At 45.9% G+C, this 20457-nt stretch overlaps 1 protein-coding gene across 3 annotated transcripts in view; it reads right to left on the minus strand.

Annotated features, from left to right (window-relative positions):
• AHCYL1 (adenosylhomocysteinase like 1) overlaps positions 1-17012 on the minus strand; it is a 50888-nt gene extending 33876 nt beyond the window's left edge. For all 3 annotated transcript variants that reach the window (XR_004426853.1, XM_033152460.1, XM_033152461.1), the window contains exon 1: positions 16779-17012. Coding sequence is in view for 2 of the 3 variants with exons in the window: in XM_033152460.1 (XP_033008351.1) it covers positions 16779-16889 (111 nt within the window). In the remaining variant the exon portion in view is untranslated. The remainder of the gene's footprint in view (positions 1-16778) is intronic.
• Positions 17013-20457: the final 3445 nt, after the last annotated feature.

Genomic DNA, 20457 nt, shown 5'->3' on the forward strand with positions numbered 1-20457 from the left:
GCATCAGAAGCAGCTTCTGGTCTAAAAATATCCACCCCTAATTAAGTTTTAAAGGGAAAAAATGTTCTTAAATGAGGCGGAGAGGGAGACTGGGAGACTGTATTATAAAAAATATTTTAATATTATTATTGTGGCAGTACTGATCATGGTGCTCAGAGCCAGTTTTGGCTCTTTCAAAGTATTTCTTGAAGCACTTCAAAAACCTGCAAAACATGTTTGACCAGAAATAATGTGTGTGTGTGCTATGGGCAATGATAGCAACATCAAGTCTTTGAAGTTACTATCTGTAAACAGTCTTAGATTGCCTATTATCAAAAGAGAACCCACCAAAAATCCCAGTTAGTACTGACAGATGCTACAGCTCCACTCATCTACAGAGGGAGGTTTACAGATGACACAGAACAGTCTTGCCTTAGGGCAGCAGTTAAACACCTACTTCTAAAGAATTTATTGTGTGGTTTAAAGAGAATTTTCTGATACTTTGAAAGAAACATGGAGAAAACGGATGGCTATAAGAAGGCCAAAATCATCATATAACCACATTTGTACCATTTTGATCCTATAAAGTTTCCCAAGATACAAAATTTCTAAAAACAAAGAGCAATTACACCTTCCTGGCTGCTTAGGCACACTAGGCCAGGCATAGGCAAACTTGGCCCTCCAGATGTTTTGGGACTATAACTCCCATCATCCCTGACAGCTGGTCCTGTTAGCCAGGGATGATGGGAGTTGTAGTCCCAAAACATCTGGAGGGCCGAGTTTGCCTATGCCTGCATTAGGCTATAAGCAAAATGGTGCTGGGAGAGGGGATATTTGTCATGCAATGGGGAGAAGATGGGAAAAGTTACCTTCAAGAGCTTCACAAAAGCTGCACGTCTAGCAGACAAGCTCTTTGAAAATATCAAGGGTTGGAAGGGGGGGGAGAGACTTTTAGATCTCCCTTATGCAGAACTTCTATCCCAAATATTACAGCGTCCGGCCCAAAGACAACAAAGAGAATGGCTGCTGCTCCCTATTCTTATAACCTTGATTTGTCCAGGTCCTTGAAAATGGAAGCAAAGTATTGGCAGCAATGCAATTTCAGTGCTGCAGCATGAAGACGACTCATGCTCTGTATGTGATTACTAGGGGAGCCGCTAGAGGAGAATGTAATGATTAGTGGGGGAGTTGCACAGTTGCTATGGGAGTAGTAATTCCTGTTGCTGCATTTATTCTTTCAATGCTGTTACAGTACTGTGTTAAAACACCAGCAATTTATTAGGGTAGAACACTGATAAGTTTCAGCCAAGAATTCTAGCAGGGCTACTTAGAAGCTGATTTGCCCATGTCCAGCAGCTGAACATTACAGCCTTACAAATACTGCTGGGCAAAGGTGAATCGTTTCTGCAACTCATTAACTCCCACTTTTTTTAAAATGCCAAAGGCTACCTATAAAAGGGAAGCACTTAGGACCAGAAAGACTGTAGAATCCAGAACTGGGGCTTTCAAGGCCTTGAATGAATTCACGGTGGTATTCTCCTATCCCTGACAGTTCATTTTTTGGTTGTTGTTCTTGTTAATCCAGTACATGGCAGGTAAAGGTGAAGGACCCCTGGACAGTTAAGTCCAGTCAAACTTGACTATGGGGTGGCACTCAAATAGCTTCAGGCCGAGGGAGCCAGTGTTTGTCTACAGACAGCTTTCCAGATCATGTGGCCAGCATGACTAAACCGCTTCTGGCGCGACAGAAGCCAGAGCGCATGAAAACGCCCTTTACCTTCCCGCCGCAGCGGTACCTAGTTATCTACTCGTGCTGGTATGCTTTCGACACAGCAGGAGCTGTGACAGCAGCAATGGAGCTGAACTCATCACGCTTGGTACATGGCACCACTGGCTAGTCAACTTAAACATCAAATGAATTTAAGCTATCTTGATGTATCAGCTGCAGAGCTTCAACATGAAATTATATGTTCAGTTCCTCAGACTACTTACTGAGCAGAGTTCCAAATAACCCCCCTCCCTTTTGAGAGTAAAGTTTACACATCAATAGTTACATTTTGAGGGTTTTTTTTCTTAACAATATAAAGCGGCATAGAAATGAAATGAATATTAATAATAGTGCATTTTGTAGTACCTGATAGTTTGCAAGAAAAAAGGGGAGGTCATGATTTCCCATCCATGCCAATGATTTTGCTCTCTCTTTTTGGCCTAGCATCATTTAAAAGCAGGGGCAATACCAAACAGGAACAAGTTTAGGAATGGGACACTGAAAATGACAGTGTTTGACACAGGGTGGTTGGGTAGGAAGGTAGTTCGGTTGTTCTAAAGGTGCAGTGGCAGCCATGTCATTTTGCGCCAAACACAAAATACATTTGGACACAATAAAGGTGCATACTAATTGATTACCCAAGGGCAGCACCTGGAAGAGTCAAGAGGGGATCCAGACTGCCATTATTTCCAGCATATCCAACCCTTGGGCCACATTATAAATTAACATACTAATATTAAGTGTACTGATGCATGGGCAGCAATTACCCCTAGGTCTTAAATAAAAACCAGCTAATTGCTTTTAAAATGGGGAAAAGATACAGCTGTTTCTTGGCAAAGATCTTAATGAAGGTTACATATTAAGCCACAGGTTGTAAAGCAGGAAACAAGGTTTAAGAAAAACTTGGTGAGCAGCAATCACAAAGCAAAACTTCCTTTACTATTGAAAAGATCACAACCCCTGCACACTGGAGGAACTTATCCCTTTCAGCATATACTAAAAGTTATGGACCTCACAAACAAATCTGAATAAACTATACACACAATGACAGAAGGGGTGTTCTGTGATCTTCTAAACCAGTGTTTCCCAACCTTGTGCCTCCAGATGTTTTTGGACTACAACTCCCATCATCCCTAGCTAGCAAGACCAGTGGTCAGGGATGATGGGAATTGTAGTCTGAAAACATCTGGAGGCACAAGGTTGGGAAACACTGTTCTAAACCACCATTTGTTGGTTTTGGATGACACAAGCTGTACTCAGTAAAAAAATGGAAGTCAAAACATTTGAAAGTAGCAGAGAGCTGAAATGGAGGAGGCAGATTTTGCAAACATTTTCACCATGAGACGCTTCCCTCCTCCTTTTGGTGATTTTTGGCACTTCTTTTCAAAATGGTGCCAAACTGTTTATGAGAGGTGGTTGTCCTTCTGTCTCTGTTGTATTAAGGGTGGCACATAGGAGTTGGGATGCAGGGAGCTGAGGCACCTTCCATGGCCAGAACTCCATTCCTGGAATGAACCTCCAGCCAATTTTCAGCGACACCCCCGTCCTTCTCATGCACCAGAGCTCACCCCATTCAGTAGGGTCCCCAACATTCAGAAGAAGCTTGGGGGAGGGCTGCCAGGGGAACAAGTACAGGAAAGTCACCTTCCACCATACCCCTTTGCTCTTGCTTCGCAACATCCAGGCAAGGGTTAATTAATTAATACTTTCATTTCAGATTTGCACATTTGCCTTAGAGCTGTTGTAGAAAATGGTTCGACCCTGTCTGCTACAGTATATAACCATCCTAAAAAAGAAATGAACACCTGCAGCAAATACTTAGGCAGCTTAAATTCAAGGAAACATATAGCAAAATGTGGCAAATGGTATGGTTTTAATGTATTGCCTAATGTGGCAACTACTCAGTCATATTTATACATATCAGATAGTCAGGAAAGGAAATATCTGCACAGAGTTAGTCAACATATGCTTAATTTTTATATGCAAATGGCCCATCCAGTCCAGCATCCTGTTCTCACAGTGACCAACCACATGCCTGTGGGAAACCAGCAAGCAGGATTCAAGCACAACTTTAAATCTCTCAACTGTAATCTGTTTTAACTAATTTTAATAATGTATTTTAAAATTATTCTAACCTGCCCTAGGACCTCATGGTAAAGTTAGTGTAAGAAATCTAATGAATAATAATAATTTTTCAAAACCCAATCCCTAAAATGCATTTTTGGTTGGTCTCATGCAGGCTACAAAGTATTTTTAACCATGCCCTAGCTTAATTGCAAAATGCAATATTCAGCCCACACAGCTGCAGCAATGAGAACACAGGAGAATTAGCTTCATCGAGACAGAGAAAGGTCATGCTTTGTTATGTATACAGTCATTCAATCCAACTTTAATAAGAATTGGCAATACCCTCTTATTTAGAGCTTGCCTGGATCCAAATTAATCCTCTTCCTGTGGGGCTGGAAAAGAATGCACAAAATTCTGACCAGGATTCTTGGGCAGGGGGGATGAATGGCTGAAGGTGAAAGCTTCCAGAATACAGGTTCAAATTATATAAAGAATTTTGCAAGAAGGTGAAGAAGGAATTCCCACTGATTCAACAAGAAGTCTGATTCTGCCCATTTCTAACAGCAAGCTCCCAAGTTCTAGTTCTGATATGTATGAACAACAGCCCTCCCACCTCTAGTGCCAGGAGATCAATGGTACCAGATATTTAGCTCAAGATCATTCGCCTGTATGCAGAAAAAGAGAATCCTGTCCCACCCTCACGCCTGGATTCTCAGCATACACCACTATACTTCCAACTTGATTAGAATACCCAATCCATGGCCAGCTAGTTGATTCCCCCGTTACAAGCCTAAAAGTGAGCAGATTCTGCAGCAGCAATAAGCCTGTTACCAAGGGCACAGTATTGATCACAACACATAATATAGTTCAACTAGCTCCTGTATACCTGAAGGAGCGTCTCCACCCCTATCATTCAGCCCGGACACTGAGATCCAGTGCCGAGGGCCTTCTGGCGGTTCCCTCACTGCGAGAAGCAAAGCTACAGGGAACAGGCAGAGGGCCTTCTCGGTAGTGGCGCCTGCCCTGTGGAACGCCCTCCCATCACAGGTCAAGGAGATAAACAACTACCTGACATTCAGAAATACCTGAAGGCAGCCCTTTTTAGGGAAGTTTTTAATGTGTGATATTTTGTATCTGATTTTTGTTGGAAGCGCCCAGAGTGGCTGGGGAAATCCAGCCAGATGGGCGGGGTAATAATAATAATAATAATAATAATAATAATAATAATAATAATAATAGCTCACTATGAAAGGGAAAGTTCCTAAACTCTAAGACTCGAACCATGTCAATAGGAAATATCCTTTCTAAAAAGCTGCTCGCTGGATTCTTTTTTTAAAAAAGGATTGGCTTACATTCTAAGCAAGTTGTATGACCACAAGTCAACCTTCTGCTGTCATTTCTTCAAAATCACTTTCATGTTGCCACCATCAGGGACAGTTTTGAGTAGCATGCTGAACTGCATACATCCTAAGGAAAGGGTTTTTATGTTGTGCTACAAGACTACAGATGAACCTTTCAGTGTTTCACTAAAACAAACATTTAAAGCTACTTGGCCCCTGGTTGAGGAAACTTCACAATGGAACAGCACAAAGGGCAGCCAAAGATAGCAAGTTCAATGTTGGTAAGCCCTGAAGGCTGCTATGTCCCCAAGAACTAATGGATTCAAACATAAACTAGTACTTTTGCTACATAATATGCAATGACTTTAGAAGAAGTTCAGCACCTTATGAGGCATCAGCAAAAATTCAATCAAGTAATTGAAGTACAACTTCTTAAAAATTCATTCAATGAAAGCAGCCTTGGAAATAACTGCAAAATTGCTAACCTACAACAGCAACACTACTACTACTATGACTACAACTACGATATTTTACAAGCCCTTCTGCTCACACATTTGCATCAGTCATTTATGCCACACATTTCTCACCTGGAATGGAAAAAAGTTACATTATTAAAGCTTACAATAGATTCTCCACCTGAGGAGTATACTGCCAGTGTAAGGGGGTCTCTCAAATCAGACAAAAGTATTTTGAGCTACTGGATCCCAAAAACACCTAGTAGTATATTTTTTGTTGTCATGTTCCTGTTTGGTTACTGAATAGATCACAAATAATTTACAACTAGTGTTTCTATATGCATAAACAAGATTGCTATGTTCCAACAACACTTTGCAAGGCAGTTACCATAGCAATATTTAGAATAAATCAGGGAAGGATCTCTAAGTTTACACAAACTGGAACCCCGAAAAGGATTGTGATAAGCCCAAAGGAAGCATTAGAACCTACTCTATAATGCAAAACGGGGGGGGGGGGGGGAGAGAAATTTATAAGGCTGTTTATAAATCTACAGCCCTTCAGCATCTCCCAGTATGTCTTTCACAGACTTCACAACCGACAAAATAATCACATCTCAATTGTTGCTATGAGGACACACAACAACAAAGAGAAGGAGATATGCAAACTTGAGCATTTCTAGAGCTGATCATTTCATCAACAACTGAAGCACTTATTATAATGAGACTCTTGGGAAATCCATCAGAGTTGCCTCCAAAGAATTTGAATGACAAAACCTTTCTTCTTATTAAGGGATGTTGAATGACTATTATCAACTCAAGTGCTAGTAAGTCCATTTTAAGTCTGCACATCTGTCCACCCGTAGAACTCCTTGGATTATCTATGCCAGGGTGTGCTATCAGGAAGTTGAAAGGGGAGCATAGTAGGTCTTTCCCTTTCTAACAGCTATTTGCATTGCTACAAACATTTTAGCACTAAGCGGCAAGCAAGTACAGTACCAGTACCTCGGGTTACGAACTTAATTCGTTTCAGAGGTCTGTTCTTAACACGAAATCATTCTTAACCTGAGATGCGCTTTCGCTATCAGGGCCTCCTGCTGCCGCCGGTGCGTGATTTCTGTTCTCATCCTGGGGCAAAGTTCTCAACCCAAGGTACTACTTCTGGGTTAGCGGAGTTTGTAACCTGAAGTGTTTGTAACCCAAGGTACCACTGTATTCTATAACGCTACTTCTAAACGTTGCATAGATACTTTCTAGGATGAACAACCCTGTCAGCAGCAGCTTTTGGCCAATTCTAAAAGACAAAGAACCAGTGCTTTTTTCTGGGGGGATGCATACCCCTTAACATTTTGTGAATCTTTGTACTTTTGTCCATTTACTGTATTTATTTTTCCCAATTCGAACTATAAAATGGTGATTTTCTTGAGTCAAAATGAGAGTACCCCTAAACATTTTTAAAGAAAAAAAAAGCACTGCTTAGAACCAAACAATATTGAACAGTGGCACACACACAAAAATTGTGCTGAGAGATAAGGACCAGGAAAACTAGAGACCCATCCACACTGCAAGACGTTCTGAGAAACAATTTCTATGAATAACAAAAATGGAAATGAATGGTTAGAAATCAATGTGGGTCTGCAGGGGTGAGCAACAATCTCATGGGCAACACTAGCTGAGCTACTTCTTAGATATATACAGTAATTGAAAAGCAATGTAGGATTGGGAAACAATGGGCATATAGGGTTTGGCCAAACTAAGGCAGGGGGAAAATCTTTTCCCAAGCAATTTGGCTGAGAACACTGCTTCTAGTCAAGATATAAATAAGCTATTGGTCAAGAACCAATGAAAACTGGAGAAGTTGATTGCATGTTAAGAGGAAATCTATCTGTTTCTCAAGATGGCATATGTAGATTTGAAAAAAGATGACTTTTCATATCCATTCATGCAGGGAAGGAAAAAGGAAGGAGATTCTTGTGCTAAGTGGACTGTGCTATACAAAATGTATCCATGACATCAGAGCTTGAATTCTGCAAATTTATGCAAAATAAATACATGCAATTTATTCAAACTGCAATATTTCTGCAGAATTGGGACTTTGACAAATCATGTATGGAACATATGCTTAAAAAGTAGGAAGGAACGGGGAAATATACAAATATGCATTGTCACATTCTGATTCCTGGTTGTTCAGCACAACAAATTGTACATTTTTTAATTTCTTATTGTTCATTTAAGAAAAATAAACTTCATTCTGAGCTGGTTTATAACCGTAATAAACAAATGAAATGAAACTTCATTTAAGAAAAATAGTTTTTGAGTTTTCTGTTGCAGTTGTAGTGCACATATAGCACTAGAGAAATACCATTCAGAGTAAATTAACCGGAATATAAAATTCTTTTTTTATTAATATCTATTTTTATTGATACTTGTCCATTATATACAAAAGTTCATACCCGATACAAAGTAACTTTTTATGATACACCAGAATAAATGAAATGCTTTAAAAATCCAATCTTAAAAGGAACAGAAGAAAAAAGAAGAAAAGGGACAAAGAGAAATAAGAAAGAAAGAAAAGAAAATGAAAAAGATAAAAAGACTTTCAGTTCTCTGTCCTGCAGATAAATATAGTATTCACTCATTAAAACTGAAGTAGTCTATTTTCTATGAGCTAAATTTTTCAATCTTCAGATCCAGATATTTTAAGTTCATTTTCTCTTACATGCAAAAAGTCCATAAGAAGTTTCAAATCCTTAATAAATGTCAATAATGTTTTTTCTCTAATTAAACACATTAATTTTGCCATCTCAATTAAGTCCAATAATTTTATCAACCATTCATTTATAGTAGGTAGGGCTGTATCTTTCCTTCTTTGTGCATATAACAATCTTGCTGCTAAAATTCTTCACCTAAGATTTTGAGACCAAAAAGTATATTTACAAAATTGACAGTATACAATTGTAAAGCAGAAAAAAACACATCACTGAAGAAAGTGTCAGTCCAATGTGTATATGTAAGCATAAGGAATGTATTGGAGGGAGCTCCAATGAGCAATCAAACTGAGAAACAGAAATACTGATTGCTGAGAGGCACAAAAAAGAAGTGGGCAGAGAGGAAGAGTAACACTTTTTTATACTTGTTAATATGTTGTCACTGGAAGGGATTCTGTAGAGTGGGAGTACATGACTCCACTTGCCTCAGTCTGCTACCTACATGAATGGCACGATGGGGGGTGTGGGTGGAAATCCAAGGAGTGACTAAAACTTAAAGCTGTTTTTGAAAGTTAATCTCTCTTTTATAACTCCCAACCTCTCTTTGTTTTCTTTTATTACATGCTATTAACATTTTTAAAAGCTGTGATTAGTATTCAACGCTAGATCAAATCAGATCAGACCTACTTAAATTAATGGACATGACTAACTTAGGTTTATTAACTTCAATGGATCTACTCTGAGTAAGACAGTAAAACACAACCTTGTGTCCTAATCACAGAGTTGTAGAGATGGAAGAGACCCTGAGGATCATCCAGTCCAACCCATTGCAATGCAGGAATATGCAGCTGTCCCATACAGAGATCAAACTTGCAACCTTGGCTTTATCAGCACCATGCTCTAACCAACTGAACTATCCAGACCAGGGGTCTGCAACCTTTAAGACAAAAAGAGCCACTTGGACCCGTTTCCGAAGGAAAAAACAACAACTGGGAGCCGCAAAACCATTGCGAGATTTAAAACAAATATAACACTGCAGAGGAAAAACCCTTATTATTATTATTATTATTATTATTATTATTATTATTATTATTATTATGAGCCAATGCAAAGAATAGAAAAGGAAGTATTATATTTATTATTATTAGGACGACGTTAAATCTTATTTTGTGCACATTTAAAGCAGCAGGGAGCCTGCAAGTACTATCTGGCTTCAGGGCAAAGCCTTGTTTAAGCTGCCTGGAAAGGCTGACAAGCCAAGCTGAGCGGGGGGGGGGGGGGGGGGTTGCAAGGCAAAGAAAAAGGACAACAAGAAGCACGCAAGCTGCAAATGGAAAGCGTCCTCTCCCGCGCTCGGTATTTGCGAGGTAGCAAACGGCTCTCGTAGAAAGAGCTCCCCGAACTTCTCCCCACCCCCCTTGAAGCAATCCCGGGGGAGGTGGCGATGGGAGGGCTGCTGGTTTTCGCGAAGACCGCCGAGGCTGCTTTTCTGCGCAGCTAGACATTCAGCGCCGCCTCTCCGTCCCCGCTTCGCTTTGCAGCGCGCAGAGCCTGTCCCTGGTGCGCGGCAGGTCAGTCTGCGGGGCTCCCCAAAGCGCGCCTCCAGCTTCTTGCCGCACCCGCCCACCCGCCCGGGTCAAGGCGGCGCAGGCATGGCGGCGCATTTTGGACCCAGAGGTCTTAGGTCAGCCAAATTATATACTGGAGGGAATGAGAGAAGCAGCCTGATGACCCAGTATGCAGCTTCTAAAATGAGCTCATTTTATAGCACATCTCTATGTACTTCTTGGGGGGGGAGGCACCCTACCACCCAGGGATGGGGGAAGTGTGGGCATCGCCGCTTCCCCCGAGGGGGCAGAGATGGGGGCAGGGTGGGTAGGTGGGCTCTGGCTGCTTCCCCTGATGGTGCAGGTGCTGGTTGCTTCTCGCGAGGGGGCAGGGATAGGTGCAGGGTGAGCTGCAGGTATTGGTGCAGGGTGGGCAACGTTTCTCCTCTTTCCATCCCCCCACAACCAGCATGTCATCTTCCCTCAAACCAGCTGAGCTGGGGATCTCTGGGCGATGCTTCTACCCCCCCCAAAAGCGCACAATCTCTTCTCTCCCCTCAAACCAGCTGAGCTGGGGATCTCTGGGCGATGCTTCTACTCCCCCCCCCCAAAGCACACAATTTTACATCTCTCCCCTCAAACCAGCTGAGCTGGGGATCTCTGGGCGATGCTTCTACTCCCCCCCCCCAAAGCACACAATCTTTTGATCTCTCCCCTCAAACCAGCTGAGCTGGGGTTCTCTGGGTGACGCTTCCCCCTCCAAAAAGCACACGATCTTTCAATTTCTTCCCTCCAGTGGTGGCGGAGGGATTCTTCGCTCCCGACTGCAGCAGGGGCAGCGGGTTTATCTGCTCCCGGCTGCACTGACAGGGCACTTCCCCGCTCCGCTCGCAGATTCCGCAGGGAGGTGCGCAGGCAGCAACGCAGCCAGAGAGGGGTGCCCCGTGCCTGCCCCAATCGTGCCCATCAGGCACCCAGGCAGCCCCGGCGGGAGGGGACGCAAAGGGGCTTCCCTGAGCCGGACGCAGCGGCTGAGAGGAGAGGATTGGGCTGCAAGCTGGCAGGACTGACTGGGGCGGGAGAGCCGTGGCAGAAACTGAAGGCGCACAATGCTCCTCTCGACGAGGCAGCTTTTAGCCGCTTGCAGAGGGGGCGGAGAAGCCTGATTTCAGGCTGCTCCCCCCTCCCCCGCCACTCTGCCGCCTGCGGAGCGGCGGCGCAGCGCGGCGGGCGCAGGCGGGCCAGCAGCGCGGCGTGGCGCCCCCTCCATTTTACACCGGCCCTGGCAGCGCCCCCACCATTCCGCGCCAGTTCAGCGCCGCCTCTCCGTCCCCGCTTTGCTTTGCAGCGCGCAGAGCCTGTCCCTGGCGCGCGGCAGGTCAGTCCGCGGGGCTCCCCAAAGCGCGCCTCCCATGGGCGTACTGCCCCCCTAGAAGCCAGCTGCCCCCCTTAGAAGCCAGGTGCCCCCCTACCCCAGAAGCAAAAATGATCGGCGTCATGCTGAGGAAGAAGTGGGGCGGGAGGAGAGGAGCGGAGAAGGGGAGGCAGTGGAGGAGGAGGAGGCTGCTGTCCCCGCCGCCCGAGTTCCTCCCTTTGCCCTCCCCCCTTGCCCAAGGCAGCTCCTGTCCCGGAGCCGAAGGAGGAGCGCCTGTTGCGCGCTCACAGTGGCGGGCACACATCCAAAAGGACGCCACCCCGAGTCCCCGCAAGGGCCCCGCAAGGGCCCCCAGCCTCCCGCCGCGCCCGCCCGCCCGGGCCAAGGCGGCGCAGGCACGGCGGCGCAGGAAGGCTCCGAGTCCCGGCCAGGCCCCGCTGCCAAAGAGGCGCCCGGACGGTGAGGCAGAGCGGCAAAGCCAGGCGGAGGCAGCAGCAGCGCCATCCGGCGACCGACGCCCGACGCCGGGAAGGTCCCCCGCCCATCCGCCTCTCCGGGGGCAGGGAAGGCGCAACGGAGCCAAGCCCCACAAGGACACCCCAGCCGCCCGTCGGGCCCGACACTCCAAGGAGGGAGGACGCATGAGCAGCAGCAGCGCCCGCCCCAGCCCCCCAAGGGCGGGCCGCCGGCCAGCCGGAGAAGCGGGCAGGCGCGGCAGGCCAGGAGGACGGCGCGGCGGGCGCAGCCCAGGCGGGCCAGGAGCGCAGCGCAGTGCCCCCACCACTCCGCGCCACCTCCGCGCCCCAGGCAGCCGCCCCGGAGCCGAAGGAGGAGCGCCTGTTGCGCGCTCAGTGGCGGGCCGCGGCAGGGACGGCCCCGCTCCGCTCCACCAACTGCGCTGCCGCCGCCGCACCAGGCCCCGCCCCCCCGCGCCTCCCCCCGGCTGCCCCCTCCCTCTCTCTCCCTCCCGCAAACCGCCCCTCCATCGCGTGCAGGGCCGGCGCGTCTTCCCTCCGGCCGAGGAGTTCTCAGGCGCAGTGCCCCCACCACTCCGCGCCACCTCCGCGCCCCAGGCAGCCGCCCCGGAGCCGCGGCAGAGCCGCGAAAGAGCCGCATGCGGCTCCGGAGCCGCAGGTTGCCGACCCCCGATCCAGACTGACGATGGTAAGGGTGGTTTTTTTTTAAAAAAAAGCAAATAATGAAATACAAATTTGCATATAGGGATTGACTAATACTGATGCAGCTAAGAAGATCTATGAGCCACTTGTAAGTATCGGAAGAAGGAGTTATTGGTGATATGAATGTACTTCACAAAGACTCAAGGGGAGATTTCAGCACTGTGGTGGTAAGAGCTTTCAGGCGGGGGAATAAGCCACAGTTTGAAGCATTTTAACAGACTATATAGGAGTGAATATGAGAGTACAATGAAAGGAAACAATCCTATATTTGGTATGGGTGGAAGAACAAAATATGCTTGACCTTCTACTTTCTTTGACCAGCTGTTAGGAAGATGGAGAGAGGAGATAGAAAGAAATGCAAGGACATATTCTTCTTGAATCTATCAAAGCAGCCATGAGGGAGCTTTGTGGCATCCATAGCAACCCAGGAACTCTCTTTTAACGGGGGTGGGGGGTGTTGTTGTACTCTACTGTAGACTTAAAGTGACTAAGATACTACCTTCTCTCCTCAGTCTGTATGTAGGAACTCAAGCTGTACTATGGCAAAGCTGCAGCACTATACTATTAGCATTCTAACTGCTGTACAGTAATATAAAAAGTGTGCCTTAGCCCATTGGCTAAACAAGTCTTCTCAATTACACCCTTGGCAGTTTAAGTGGCCTGCACCCGTAAGTCTTGTCTTGTTTATTTTATGAAAATCAAAATATAATTTGAGCACTAGTTTTCACTCATTTAAATTCATAAAAGCAGAGTTTGAAGGAGTCAGAGCCAAAAACTCTTGCCTAATACAAAGCATTGCACCCAAGAAATGGTCATTCCCTGAACATGGACAAACCCCCTTAAATGAGCCTTTTGAAAATAAAGGAAGCGCCATCCATACCACCAATCCAACATCCTAGCTGTAGTCATCACAGATCCTCTGGGCAGGCTAACAACGTATGGGCAATAATCCATCCTGATGCCAATAGACACAATAGAAGTCACAAGGATCACAGTAGGAGCAATGCTAGCAGCTGGAACACCTGGAAGGCTGGGCAAGAGGGCTTACATCACTGATACTCTCCCAATAAGTCCCTTTTACTGATGCCAGCCTCCTCTGGCGGAGAGGTGGCCAAGCTGACTTTGAACCATTTGGTGGGGGTGGGGGGAACAGAGCTCTACCCACTCTGAACTGTATTTAAGCCAGGCTGCTGCGGCCCCTTGGGAGGGCAGCAAGACTATAACTACTAGCACTGGTTAGTCCTATTATTACTACCCTGTAAATACATATATACAGGGCAATATAAAAATTAAGTCTAGACTACTCTACTACAATACTAACTTATCAGGTTAAATTAACTGCTTTCAGTTTTCCTGATATGTTTTCTAATAAACTGTTTTCAAATTGCAGACCACTTTGGGTATATGTTTACAGTGGGAAAGTGGCATATAAATAAACTATGCTTAAACTTAAAAAGATACCTTATGTACATCTTCTTAACTAAACAGACAAGGTTCTGGGAATAGATGAGGGCAAGGAAATTCACAGGTCCAATTAAACCTCCTTTCTGTTACATTTAAAAACATTGATAAGGACAGTGTGTCACAGGAACCCCATTATTAACATTACATACCGGATATGATTTGAATAAACGGTAGCTGAAAACATTAATTTATATCCAGATCAACCAAGGTTTAATGGTCTTTTCTGATTTATGAGTCTCAGACATTAGCTGCACATTCTATATTTCTCTGAGCAATATTTCAATCAAATTGTTATTGAGGCCCATATAAGTAGCATAAATGACAACATTGGAGTTAAATACAGGCTTAAAGTTAAAGCAACTTTAAAGAACAACTATTTGCAACCAGAAATTTGAGAACTTCTTTCCCTGCAGTGTTCTTCTAACCCACTCAAACCAACAACATAGCATGTTATACTTCAATGGGATATTGAGGCCACACATATACAACTAAATACAATACAATGCAGTACTAAATACAGTCACATAAGCAAACTGGCTGTAATAGTGTATACCAATGGCATAACTACATCTGAATAAAGTTTATGCAGGCATGGCCAAACTTGGCCCTCCAGATGTTCTGGGACTACAACTCCCATCATCCCTAGCTAACTGGACCAGTGGTCGGGGATAATGGGAACTGTAGTCCCAAAACATCTGGAGGGCCAAGTTTGGCCATGCCTGGTACAGCATTGATGCCAACCCCTTCACTGCTCTTTTTAAAGGGGGAACACTCATGAGGTAGGATCAATGTCTTTTCCATAATTTAAGATCTCAGATCAGGGGGAGCGTGTGTCCAGGGCTGGTCCAAGATACCTTAAGGACAAGGCCCCCATCCCAGCCTCATTTCATGTACAGAAACTGAACAGATTGGCTAGGGACAGTACAGCATCACCCACCACAGCTGAGGATAGCAGGTTAGTTTAGAAGGTGTAGGTAAGTTCACGTGGCACTACAGCTCTGTTCTCCAACAAAAGGGTACAACCAGAGGGCTGCTGACACCATCCCCCAGCATCTGCCACCTGAGGCGGTCCTCCCTCTGCCAACCTCATATATGCAGTTTTCCATCCATGTTTTGATCATGAAAAGTACAAGGTCACAGAAACAGTCCTGATAGGTACCCCAAACACCAACTCCACACAAATTGCAGAAACATTATCTGAGATGATGTGTGTCTGGAATAGGTGACCATATGCCTTTTCTGACAGTTGATTTTGGAGGACAGGAATGCTTCCTGCTGGAGTTCATGGGCACAGCAAAACAAATATGTATGTATATTTTTATTATCACACTTGTGATTATTTTGTATCTAAGAATAGAATTTGCCAAAGCCAAAAGAAATAACATCTCTAGTTTCTCAAATTTTACTGTCTGAGGTGGAACTAATGGTTTTGCATTATATTCAGGTGGAGCAAACTTTTTGTACTGGAATGTTATAGGCGTGGTCCTTGGGCACCTGCTAAGTGTGAAGTTTGATCTTTCAACTAGCACCAGAATGTTTCTGCTAGTTATTGAAAGGTTGGGCTGTACAAAAGGTTTCAAATGTGAGTTTAAAGAAATAAACTATCTTCACAAGTTTAATTCTGCTTCAGTTCAGCCATCAAAAGGAAAATGCCCATTCTCCCAAGAAAAGCTCTGCTGTCTTTGGAGCTTTTGCCCCATACTCCATTCAGGTTTAAGTTCAGAGCCATGCAACACAAAGCTAGGGAGAACACAATGTTCAGCCCAGAAGGACTTCCCACAGGAAATCTAAGCTGAGAATTCTGGCTGTATCTGCCCATGCATAACTGAATACAGTAGTTCACAGTTACAGCTCCACTAACAGCAATGATTACTAACAGTTACAATCACTGAGGCTGCAGGAATATGGTTTTTGAAAATCCTAAACCAGGTAGGAATACAAAGCAAAAATAGCCCTTCCCACTAAACAGCACTTAAGAATAGCATGAAGGCGTTTTCTGATCTCTGGATTGACATTCTCAATGACGAACAAAAAGTTGAGAGCATATTCCAGGTAGCACAAGACACCATGCCTCTATCAGAAGGTACATTCGCACAAGTCAAGCAATAACTCTTGTGGGAGCTACCACAAGACTGCCTGGATTAAGCCTGTACTGCTATGCTAGAACTTTTAGCTTGCACCTCCTTCCCAGGGGCAGTCTTGACAGACAGCAGTCAGATATCACATATGCATGCTGGGCTCCACACTGTTCCTAGCTAGCCGGGTGGATGGAGGGAACCAGAGTCAAATCTCCTCTGCGACTGCTAGACGGAAATGCTTTCCACTGGCAGACAAGGGGATAGAGTCCTTCGAGGCAGGCGGTCCAGCCTTTCAGCTGCAAAGAAAAGCGTTCGCACGAACACCGCCCAGGCCTGCCACGCTGAGGATCCGTGTCCTAAAAGACCTTCCTTCCCAGTTCTTACACCTGCCCAGCGCTGCCACAGCTGAACCGGCCCTCAGTCCCCTCCAGACTCCTCCACATCCCCTCCTCCTCTTCCCGGAGTCCCCCCCCCATTTCCTCCTCTTCCCCAGTCCCCGCTCCCTGCCGGAGGGGATCACGTCTACATGCCTTAAGCCCCGGAACCAGTTTTCAGGGTCAGGTCTCAGCGCCGGGACACGAGAAACGCCGACACAGAAAACAGTTCCCCTGGGCATGTGCAGAGCGCCCGTTGAATCTGCAAGCGCGTTAGGGGTCAATGGGAAGGAAAGCTTTCTCCCACTCAGAGGGCGTGACTTTCAGGGGTGGGGGGCTCAAGCCCCGGCCCCTCTCGCACCGGAGGGCCTGAGGCGCCGAGCCCCGTCCCTGCCGCCCCGCCCCGCGAGCGCCCCCCGAGCTCCCCGCTCCGGCCACCGGCCCGCACCTTCTTGGGCGCCTTGGTGAGCGTGGACATGAAGGAGTACTTCTCGGCGTCCTCCATCTCCTTCGTCTGCTTCAGCTCGTCGCCGGCGGCGGCGTCCGGCACAGAAGACATCGTGAGGGCGAGCGCGGAAGCGTCCGGGCACCGAGGCCGAAGGCAGCTGCTGCTTCTCACCGGCTCCGCCGCGACCTCCCTCTGCAACCGCCAAGACTGCGGCCGCCGCGCTTCAGCAAGGGGCGGGGCCAAGGGGCCGAATACGTCACCGCGCACGCTCGGAGTCGCCTACGAGCCGCTCGCACACGCACAGGTCGGGCACGCGACGCCTTCACGCAAGGATCTGGCGAAGGAGTCTCGCTTGCGGGGGTTTCAGCGCCACCTGGCGGAACACGCCGCGAAATGGTCGTAGCCTGCGCTTAGGTGACTCGTCGCCTATTGCAGCCAGTCGTTACGCAGGGCCGGCCCAAGACATACAGTATCGGACCCCAAAAGGGCATTCCCCATTCCCTCGCCACCGCAGAAAAAGGGGTGAGGGGAGATCTACATCAGGAACAAGGGGTGGGGGGAAGTAACATCAACATATGCTGATGACACAACCTTGATGGCAGAGAGTGAGGAGGAATTAAAGAACCTTTTAATGAGGGTGAAAGAGGAGAGCGCAAAATATGGTCTGAAACTCAACATCCAAAAAACTAAGATCATGGCTACTGGTCCCATCACCTCCTGGCAAGTAGAAGGGGGAGAAATGGAGGCAGTGAGAGATTTCACTTTCTTGGGTTCCATGATCACTGCAGATGGTGACAGCAGTCACGAAATTAAAAGACGCCTGCTTCTTGGGAGGAAAGCAATGACAAACCTAGACAGCATCTTAAAAAGCAGAGACATCACCTTGCCGACAAAGGTCCGTATAGTTAAAGCTATGGTTTTCCCAGTAGTGGTGTATGGAAGTAAGAGCTGGATCATAAAGAAGGCTGATCGCTGAAGAATTTATGCTTTTGAATTATGGTGCTGGAGGAGACTCTTGAGAGTCCCATGGACTGCAAGAAGATCAAACCTATCCATTCTCAAAGAAATCAGCCCTGAGTGCTCACTGGAAGGACAGATCCTGAAGCTGAGGCTCCAATATTTTGGCCACTTCATGAGAAGAGAAGACTCCCTAGAAAAGACCCTGATGTTGGGAAAGATGGAGGGCACAAGGAGAAGGGGACAACAGAGGGTGAGATGGTTGGACAGTGTTCTTGAAGCTACCAACATGAGTCTGACCAAACTGCGGGAGGCCACAGTGAAGACAGGAGTGCCTGGTGTGCTCTAGTCCATGGGGTCATGAAGAATCGGACACGACTAAACAACTAAACAACAACAACAACAACAACAAAACATCAACTTAAGGATCTGCTGCCTCCTGGATCCTGCCGCCTAAGGTGATTGCCTCACGTGGATTTATGGTGTATTATTAATAGTGTATTAATTTATTTGTTGCTTTAAGGTGCAAAGAAAACACTCTCAAAGCAACTTACAAAAATGTAAGTATTAAATAACACTTTAAATGTAATAGCGTTTAAAATATTAAATAGTGGCTGTTGGATGACTGTTTCAAGTGGCTGGAAGAGCTGTCAGATTTTTCCCTCAAGCTGGTACAGTCACAATAGGAATTTTGCACTTTCGGAAGCATATCAGTCTGACTCCTGGTCAAGCACAACCCCAATGCCAGTTCCATTTTATCTCTTTTATTTACAATTTGTATACACCATTTGATTGTAATAAAGTTCAAAGCGGTTGACAAAAAAGATAAAACAATAAAATTGGGGGAAATTCACAACCATACTTTAAAACATACAAAAGTTAAAATACAGATTAGAATTACCTCAACTTTCTAAGTGTCTGCATGTTGTTGTTTAGTCATGTCCGACTCTTTGTGACCCCATGGACCAGAGCACGCCAGGCACCCCTATCCTCCACTGCCTCCCGCAGTTTGGTCAGACTCATGTTGGTAGCTTCGAGAACACTGTCCAACCATCTCATCCTCTGTCGTCCCCTTCTCCTTGTGCCCTCCATCTTTCCCAACATCAGGGTCTTTTCCAAGGAGTCTTCTCTTCTCATGAGGTGGAAGTGTCTGCATAGGATTCTCTAAACATAAATGTTTTTAGCAGGCACCGTAAAAAGTACCATGAAGGCAGCAGCTTGATCTCATTGGGCAGGAAGTTCCAAAGTGCAGGTGTTGCCACACTTTTTATGAACTCATCTGTCAAAGGCATCTGTGCTCTGGGGCATTAGGAATCTGTTTGGAAGGACTCACTAAGGAGAACTCTGCTTTCACCTTCCCAGGATTTTAGGTGCCGTTCCCTCTCCTGCCAGCACCAACACCTTACACGTATATGTGACCAAATGTAATGTTTTAGACTCTTCCAAGTTTAATCATTTCTCTTTGATTTCCCCATGCTTGTTCATGTTCTAAAGGCTATAAAATAAATAATGAGGATCATACAAAAAGTGACCATACACTATTTATACATATTAATTTATTTATAGTTTATTAAATTTGTCAGTTGCTTTCTCTTGCCCAGCGCAACCCAAAGTAACTTACAACCAACCAAACAGACCCCACATAAACCCCACATGGATACATAACAACCAAAAGGGAAGAGAAACCCATTAAAAACATCCCACCCACTTCTAAAAGGCCATAGACAGTCAAAGGCCAAAGACCTGCTTATAGAGGGAAGTTTTTGCTTGGCCCCTAAAGATATATAATGATGCTGCCAGGCAAACCTCCCTGGGGAGAACATTCTACAGATGGGGAGCCACTGCAGAAAAGGCCCATTCTTGTGTTGCCACCCTCCGGACCTCTCATGGAGGAGTCACACAAAGAAGGGCCTTGTATGATGATTGTAGGGTCCAGGCTGGTTCATATGGGGAGAGGTGGTCCTTGAGGCATTGTAGTCCTGAGCCATTTAAGGCTGTATAGGTTAAAACCAGCACTTTGAATTTGGCTCAGGAACTAATTGGCAGCCAGTGCTGTCGGGCCAGGAATCACATTATATGTTCAAGCTGCCTGCTGAATTCTACAACAGCGGAAGTTTCCCAATAATCTTCGGAGGCAGCCCCATGGCAGGTTGCAGTAATCTAACTTAGAGGTTACCAGAGCATAGTCAATAGAAGTTAGACTATATCTGTCCAGATAGGGACAGGGCCACCAGCCAAAGCTGACGGAAGGCACTCCATGCCACCAAGGCCACCTGAGCCTCAAGCGACAGCAAAGGATCCAGAAGTAACCCCCAAGCTACATACCCACTCATTCACAGGGAGTGCAGACTCTCCAAGGGTCCCTATTTTCCAGGGACGTCCCTGATTTAGAGAAGCCGCCCGGTTTCTGATTTGATCCCAGAATGTCCCGCTTTTCCTTAAGGTGTCCCTATTTTCGTTGGATAAATGTTGTGGGTTATGGAGTTATTCGACTTCCAAGCTGTCTGAAGGTAATTATGTATAAAGAAGGTTTTTAATATTTAATATTTTATTATGTTTTTATAAATGTTGGAAGCTGCCCAGAGTGGCTGGGGCAACCCGATAAGATGTGTGGGGTATAAATAGGAAAAGTATCATTATGGAACGGGACGTCCCTATTTTCATTGGAGAAATGTTGGAGGGTATGAGAGTGTAACCCTATCAAGAGCAGCAACCTCCCATC

This window comes from Lacerta agilis, chromosome 6 (assembly GCF_009819535.1).
Source record: "Lacerta agilis isolate rLacAgi1 chromosome 6, rLacAgi1.pri, whole genome shotgun sequence".
In the NCBI taxonomy this organism is placed as follows: Eukaryota; Metazoa; Chordata; class Lepidosauria; order Squamata; family Lacertidae; genus Lacerta; species Lacerta agilis.